We start from the raw sequence: 8,106 nt of genomic DNA, 5'->3' as shown, positions 1-8,106 counted from the left end.
TGCTGCCCCCTCCAGCGTCAGGCAGCGACAGACCCTGTCTCCACCCGCGCTGCCCCCCCAGCGTCAGGCAGCGACAGACCCTGTCCCCACATAAAGACACAGAACTGGGAACAATACCGCAGCCTGCCCTCTAATCTACAAAGATTCAGTGCGACGTATTATTTTTGACGTCATCGCATTTACCAAGCCAATGATCCCAAATACAACAGCCAACAGAACTGGATTGCCATCAGTACAATCCAGTAACAGTGTGAAAGACCAGCTTTGGTTTGGAAGGAGGAAACCCCTTCACCCTGCTTTGCCCTTCAATGTCATTTTCCCGCACGATCGCCAAAATCTGCCTCACCTTGGTCTCGGATGTACTCAATGACTGTGCATAGCTCCCTGGGCGTAAGGATTCAAAAGCCTCTCAACCCTCGGAGCGAGGGCACATTTCCTCATCGTGGTGCAGAGTGGCCGTCCCCCTTATCAGAGTCTGTGACCACTCTGCTGTTCGGTCAGGGGAGCAACTGTTCAGTAAACGCCCTGTTCAAGTCTGTTCGGAATGTGCAACCTCATCACTTCTAAACTTTAGGGAATATAAACTCAACTCCTCTCCCCCACCCCCTTCCCCAGTGCATTGTGGGAGAGGCTGGAAGGGTGAATATGCAGGGGGGAGCAGGGAGTGCCTTAAGCACCATGTGTTACAGAAAGAGAAATTCGAGTCAGGAGTAGGCCATTCAGCCCTTCGACACTGCTGCACCATCCAACACAAAGAGGGAGGGGGAGATCTTTGCTACCTGTCTACACCAGGTCGTCACAGTTTTGTTGAGACTGTGCACAAGTTTAGACAAGTCATGACAGTTACTGTCAACTTAAAAGAAAAAACCTGACAGTACTTCAGACAACAGAGAGACATCCAATTAAAGATCAAAATCAGTTTCAGCCAAACCTGGAACTCAATTTGTTGTGCGCAACATCAGATTCTCAGCTGAGCCCCACAAGTTTTTGTCTCTTTTTTTGTTTTAAACCTACTTCATCAGCATCACTGGAAATCAGCAAGTCATCAACATTAGCTCACACTCTGGCTAATACATGGTCTGACAAATTGATTTTGCGCCTTTTAACTGGGCCTAACCAAATCTTGTTCCCACTCCACACTAAACGCAAATGTTAAAATATTTGCCTGTATCTGCCAATAAAACTTCTACATTCAGTAACGGTCTTCCATTGTATACAGGAGTGTAACTAATGGAAGACACTACTACATACTGTACAGGAGATTTACAACAATGGCTTGCATTTATACAGCACCTTTAATCTCATTAAAAAAGGGAAGGAGTGTTAACTTAACATTTGATGCCGAGCCACATTAGAATAATTGCAGGGCAGGTAGCAGGAAGCCCATGTGAAGTGGTAGGATTTAAGGAACATCTTAAAGGAAGACCACTCGGAGAGGAATGCCCAATTAGATCACAGTCAACATGGATTCGCAAAGGAGAAATCACATTTGACTAACGTGTTGCAAGTTTGTTTTTGAAGACATGACTAACAAATTTTATAGGGAGGAGCCAATGGATGTAATATACTTGGGTTTTCAGAAGGCTGTGGATAAAGTTCCCCCAGAGCAGTCTGGTTCAAAAGATGAAAGCAAGTAGGAGATAGGAGGTAACGTACTGGTACAGATTAATGGTTATTTTGTGTGTGTCAGCCAGAGTAGGAACGAATGGGTCGTGTCATGTTGGCAGGCTGTAACTAGTGGGGTACCACAAAGGGCAGTATTTGGTGCCCAGCTGTTCACAGTAAATATCAATGATTTGGAGATGGGATCAAATGTAATATTTCCCAAATTTGTGATGACACAAAGCTAAGTGGGAGTAAGCGCTGGGAGAAAGGCAGTTTCAGGGAGATGGGACAGTCTACTGAATGGTCAAGAATCTGACAGATAAAATACAATGTGGAAACGTGAGATGATTCAATTTGGTAGGAGGAACACAACTCTAGAATATTTCTTAAATGGTATGAGGTTGGAAAATGTAAGTGTACAAAGAGACCGAGTACCCTTGTCAATAAGCCACTGAAGGCTAACATGCAGGTACAGCAAGTTATTAGGAAGCCGAGTGGAACATTAGCCTTTATTGTGTGAGGATTTGAGTACAGGAGTAATGAGGTCTTGCTTTGACTGTCTAGGAGCTCAGTTAGATCACATCTGGAGTAGTGTGTGTGCAGTTCCAGTCTCCTTTTCCCAGGAAGGATATTATTGCTATCATGGGAGTGCAGCGAGGGTTCACCAGACTTGTTCCCATGATGCTGGGAGCGTCCTGTGAAGAGGGATTTCGTGAATGGAGCCTCAGTCTCTGGAGTTTTGAAGAATGAGAGGTGATCTCATTGGACCATACAAAACACTAAAAAAAAGGATAAATAGGGTTGATGCATTTAAGACATCGCCCTGGTCGGTGGTGGTGGAGAGTGGGGTCTAGACCCAGGGGGATGCTGCTTAGGTGTGAGATAAGGAGAATCTGTTTTCACTGTGTGTAGTGTGTGTGTAGTATGTGTGTGTGGCTGTGGAAGTACAGTCTGAAAAAGTTTAAAGTAGAGACTGATAGGTTTCTGATTCCCAGTGGCATTCAGGGTTTGAGGATGAGGTGGGTAACACTGAAGTGGTCAATCAACTACGAGTACATTTAGCAGGTTCAACATCCTGAAATGGGGGGGGGTTGAGGGGTTGGGACCCACCCCCACCCCTCACATTGGCTGTAGTTGCTGTGGTTCAAGGAGGGAGTTCCGAAACTTACAGCACCAGACGGCTGAAGGTACAGCTGCCAACAGCAATCGGTGGACTGTATAAGGTGCTGGAATCGAAGGGGCACAGACATTAAAGAAGGTGGTAGGGGCCGGGGGAGGTGACAGAGATTGGTGAGAGGGGGCGTGGGTGTGTGTGTGTAGGAAACAGTGTGAAGACAAGGGCCTTTGGATGTGGATTTTTAAACAAAAGCCAAGACTTGGAGTGTGAGCACAAGGGCGATGGTTAAATAGCTCTTGGCGAAAGCTTAAAACAGCTGAAGTCTGGAAGTTCCGAGTGTGAAAACCTGGCCTGGGCCGTGCTGAAATCATCATATCTTCAGGCAACAAAGGCATGGGTGAGACTTCAGTTGTGGATAAGCGGAAGCCAGAAATCTCTCATAGTGGACAGGAAAGTGGAATGAAGATCAGTAATTATCTTATTGAATGATAAAACAGCCTACTCCAGACCCTAAGTTACACACAGCAAGAATAACAGTGTTATGATATGGGGTACTAGTTAATTTGAATACATATGGAAACATATATAAAAGTGTTATTACAAACCGATGATATCCCCATAACAGTATTATGTAATAGTCTTGTACACAGTGACAATGAGTTCTTTTGTAATATACAAAGGTGTAGTGCACTCAGTAACTGGTGTTACACTGTTATATAATGTCACAGTGATATGATGTGATATACACAGTATTCCACACAGTAACTGCACTATTATAGTGTTACAGTCAGTAACAGTGAGTTATTATATCATACACAGAAGTTTCCCATCCAGTTACTGTGATATTCTACAAGCGTTACTGTGTTTATTTTATATAGAACATAGAACGCCTACAGCGTGGAAGCAGGCCATTTGGCCATTGAGTTCACACCTACCCTCCAAAGAGCATCCCATCCAAATCCACACCCCACTTTAACCCTGTAACACCACATTTCTCACAGCTAATCCATCTACCCTACACATTCCTGGGCACTATGGGTCAATTTAGCACGGCCAACCCACCCTAACCTGCACATTCCTGGGCACAATGAGCAATTTAGCACGGCCAATCCACCTGTACCTGCACATCCCTGGGCACTATGAGCAATTTAGCATGGCCAACACACCCTAACCTGCACATCCTTGGACACTATTGACAATTTAGCACAGCCATTCCACCCCTAATGTGCACGTCTTTTAACTGAGGGAGGAAATTCACACAGACACGGAGGAGAATGTGCAAACTTCACACAGACAGTCACCCAAGGGTGGAATCAAACCCAGGTCCCTGGTGCCGTGAGGCAGCAGTGCTAACCACTGAGCCACCGTGCCTCCCAAACTATAACAGTGAGAGTTATGATGCAATATACACAGTATTCCACACATTATTATAGTGTTACAGATAGTAACAGTGAGCTATTATAGAAGATACAGAATAGTCCCACTCAGTTTGTTATTATTTAACAGTGTTAAATGCAGTGCCTATGTTAATAATCTTATATCCGGTGACAAAGTATATTAACATATAACAGAAAAAGGACTGTCCCACCCAGCAACAAGGTACATTATGTAAATGCCTGCACTCCACCCTTGTAACACAGTGTGTGAAGTGTTGGATCAGTGTGTGCCACTCAGTGTATTAATACTGTTGTGAGCAGTGGCAGTTACAGTTTTTACAGGAATATTCCATCCAGTTAGATAATATTAACATATACTGTTATACCCAGTGACGGAGTGGCTGTAGACTATATAAAGGAACGTTCTACCCGGTTTCTGAATGTTGTTATTAGAATTTATGTCAGCAGTCACATGACACCAGGTCATAGTCCAACAGGTTTATTTGAAATCACAAGCTTTCAGAGCGTAGCCCCTTCATCAGGTGACGAAGAAGCAGCGCTCCGAAAACTTGCGACTTCAAACAAGCCTGTCAGACTATAACCTGTGTTTTGTGGCTAGTTAACATCCAGTCTGGCACCGCTGCAATCATTTAAAAACACTGTTGGCTCTCCCAGCACGGAGCCTTGCAACAGTCTGCCCCCCACTGTCCCACCCACCACCCCCAACATGGGACGGTGGAAGAGTCTAGCCTCGGCCTCAAACCCCATGCCCAATTTCTCCCCTTTACCTCTCGTCCCAACTCTTTCTGGCTGCCTGAAGACAGACTAACTGGAAACAGGAGTAGGCCCCTTGAGCCTGAGCTGCCATTCAATAAGATCACAGCAGATCTGATTATTCCCATCTACCCCTGGTAACCTTTCGCCCCACTCCTCTTCCTCACTTATTAAGAATCTATCCACCTTAAAAATATTCAAAGGCCACATTTTAAGGAGAATTCGATACTCATGACCCTCAAATCTCAAATGGGTCACCCCTGATTCAGACTCTCTCACAAGCAGAGATGGTCCCCACATCAATTCCTCCAGACCCCTCAGGATACTGTGTGTTTCAATCAACTGTTCGCATCTAAATCCAATACAAGCCTCGTCTGCCTAACCTTTCGCTGCAAGGCAACCCACCCATCCCAGGTACTAGTCTAGTAAGCTCGCTCGTTACGTTCCTTAAACAAGATAAGGAGGTGCCGGTGTTGGACTGGGGTGGATAAAGTCAGAAGTCACCAGGTTATAGTCCAACAGGTTTATTTGAAATCACAAGCTTTTGGAGCGCTGCTCCTTCGTCAGGTGAAGTGGATACGGTCTCATGCATATGCAACCAAACCCACAGGCATTTTCCCACCGCCCGCTATGAACCCCCAGCCCAACCAGCACCTAAAACTCGTTACAGGAGCTACAATAGGCCATTCAACTCTCTGGGCCTGGTCCACTGTTAAGTTGGATCATGGCTCATCAACAGTTGCAGTTGCATAGCACCTTTGACATTGCAAAACATCCCTCCAACCCCCCTGCCCAACTCCAAGGCCCTTCCCAGGAGTGACTGGAAGACAGAATTGGACTGAGGCACAGGAGGTGGTATTAGGGAGAGGTGATCAAACGAGGCCTGTGTTACAGAAAGAGAGGGAATTGCGAGGCAGCTGGAGGCATGGCCATTAATGGCAAAGTGATAGGGTGACAGGAACTGGGGCAAGGCGAGAAGGCCAGAATGGAAAAGCAAACTTTCTGGCAGGTAGTAGGGGGGTTACAGAGATCAGAGCAAATTGGGAAAGGGGTAAATTAGTAGCAACAACAGGAGCTTTAAAAATTAAGGCAAAGTAGTGCACTGAGTAGTGGGTGAACAGGACTTGGGAGGGAGGAGGCACAGCAGCGGAAACGTGAGAGTTGGCAGCGGCAAAGCTATTGGCAGTCTTAGCAAAAAGCCCTTTACAGATGCCCCAATGCAACCTTTGGGACAGGAGTTGATCACATCATCCCCACCCGCTCCCCCAAACCAACCTCCCTCACCAGCTACTGTCACTTTGTCTTCAACAAGGTGCAAGACTGCCTCCTGATTTCCCCCAGCTGTAAAATCTATGAGGTAGCACAAACCACTTTCTCCCCCTCTTCAGCCCAGACCAGACATCAGTAAACACAGGGCACAGGAGAACCTGGGGAGCTTCCCGGCCTATTCAGCTCAGTACCAGAGTGGCTGCTTAATCGAGTCTAATTAATAATATTCCCAATTATTCTAACAACATATCATCCTAGGCCTAAACGCAGGCCTTGCCTCAGTGCTCAGATCAACAGTGACGAGCACAGAAATCTCTTAATATGGCCTTTTACTTTAAAGGAAAAAAAGCAACAACCAGGAACTGGGCCTATACAAACTCTAAGGCCTCATCCTGGCTGAATGCTTTTAATTACTTTCTTTTTAAAAAGGTCTCTTAGAATCATTTGCACACATTTTTCACAGTTATGTCCACGATATGAACAGCCACAGCACTTCAGCCCTCACCAGTTCTCACACCCAACTCATCCCACCACCCACCCCCTCCTGCTCCAAATTCTGCACAGAAACTTTGAGGCCTGGCCTCTTGTGTTTTCCTTTGATCCTCATAAGAAAAACAGCTTGCTTTAAAACACTGAAATGCTGGCTTTTCGCAAAATGCCTCTTCCCCCATCTGCCTTGGGTGTGTGGGCAGCGCATTTTTGTTTTGGAGGGGGCTAAGTTCAATGTCCCTTTCCAAAACGAAGATCGAAAAAGGAAACACTGCTTCAGCAATCTGACTTGAAGACTCTTGAGCTGTTAGAGAGGTATGGGAGCCTGAATTTGGGTTCAATTTCCATGAAAACAAATCAGGAGGGTGGTGGCGTTGTGGGAAATCTGGAGATACTGGGGGTCATAGTTAAGAGTTTAGCTTCTGTTGGAGTAATAGTAGTGTCTTTCTACGGTGGTAGTGTACCATATTATCAATCACTTCTGGGGGTTGGGGGGGAACCCCTGTTGGCTACAATGTAACTTTTGGGGGTGAAAGAAATGCAACAATGTTTCCTTTTACCCCCTCAGACACACTGTTGCAATTTTGACACCCCCACACAATGTTACATTGTAGCGGGGGGGGGGAAATGTTGCCATTTCAGCCGGTTGGCCTTTTTTTTCCCCCTCCGACTACAACGTAACACCTTCCACCAGCTCGGTTACTTACAGCGAGTGTGTTAAAAGCTCCCAGGCTCTGCCTGGTTTTTCACACCAGCTGTTTTTGGGTGAGAAGGGGAAGGGGGTAGTGGTTAGTAGTGTTGGTGGCTAAAGCTTCCTTTCTCTTCCCATCCCCGAAGCCAGGCCAGGGCTCCCCCCTTTCTCCCCACAGTCATCCCCAGACCAGACCAAACCAGATCAGAACCCCCCCCCCCCCCCCACCCCCACCTTTGCCTCCGGGAAGTTGGGGGCTCTCTTCTTCTCCCCCCAGTCTGTGTTGTAGGCTCTGGGAAGGCCCCTGGCACTCAGTTACTCACCGTGATGTTACAGTGAATGAGCAGGATCTGCTCCTGGGTGATAAACTGGCAGCTGATCTCGTCCAGGGATCCGGACACGATGCGGAACCTCTCGTGTCTCTGGTGGAAGATCGACTCTAGGAGTTTGAGCTCTTGTTTCAACGCAGAGCCCGACATTTTCTCACCATTTCCGACGACGGAATTTTAAAAAAAATTATATTTCGGGCCAAGGGTGGGTTTTTTTTTGTTTAAATAACAAAAATAAAATTTGAAAGAAAAAACATAAACGAGACCGTTCCCCCCCACCCCCAAAATAAATGTCTTTTTGTTTTAAAAAAAAAAGAAAAATCGACTTGCTTTCCTTTCCCTCCCCCTTTCAGAGATGATTCGTCAGGCACGAAGCACGTAATGGAGACCAGGAAGGAGTGAGAGGTAACTCTTACTGAGGAGGGGCAGACAGAGAGGGGGAAGGGGGGTAATTGC

General features: G+C 46.3%; 2 protein-coding genes across 6 annotated transcripts in view; one reads left to right on the top strand and one right to left on the bottom strand.

The window, feature by feature from the left end:
* adar (adenosine deaminase RNA specific) overlaps positions 1 to 8,106 on the top strand; it is a 144,927-nt gene that overhangs the window by 101,348 nt on the left and 35,473 nt on the right. The gene's annotated exons all lie outside the window — the stretch shown is intronic.
* LOC109912765 (ubiquitin-conjugating enzyme E2 Q1) overlaps positions 1 to 8,106 on the bottom strand; it is a 30,718-nt gene extending 22,612 nt beyond the window's left edge. The window contains exon 1 of the mRNA XM_048620450.1: positions 7,645 to 8,106. Coding sequence (XP_048476407.1) covers positions 7,645 to 7,800 — 156 coding nt within the window. The 5' untranslated portion in view covers positions 7,801 to 8,106. The remainder of the gene's footprint in view (positions 1 to 7,644) is intronic.

Source organism: Rhincodon typus, chromosome 46, assembly GCF_021869965.1.
Source record: "Rhincodon typus isolate 14 chromosome 46, sRhiTyp1.1, whole genome shotgun sequence".
NCBI classification, from domain to species: Eukaryota; Metazoa; Chordata; class Chondrichthyes; order Orectolobiformes; family Rhincodontidae; genus Rhincodon; species Rhincodon typus.
Note: the sequence above shows the minus strand (reverse complement) of the source record. Positions and strands in the feature narration are given on the sequence as shown.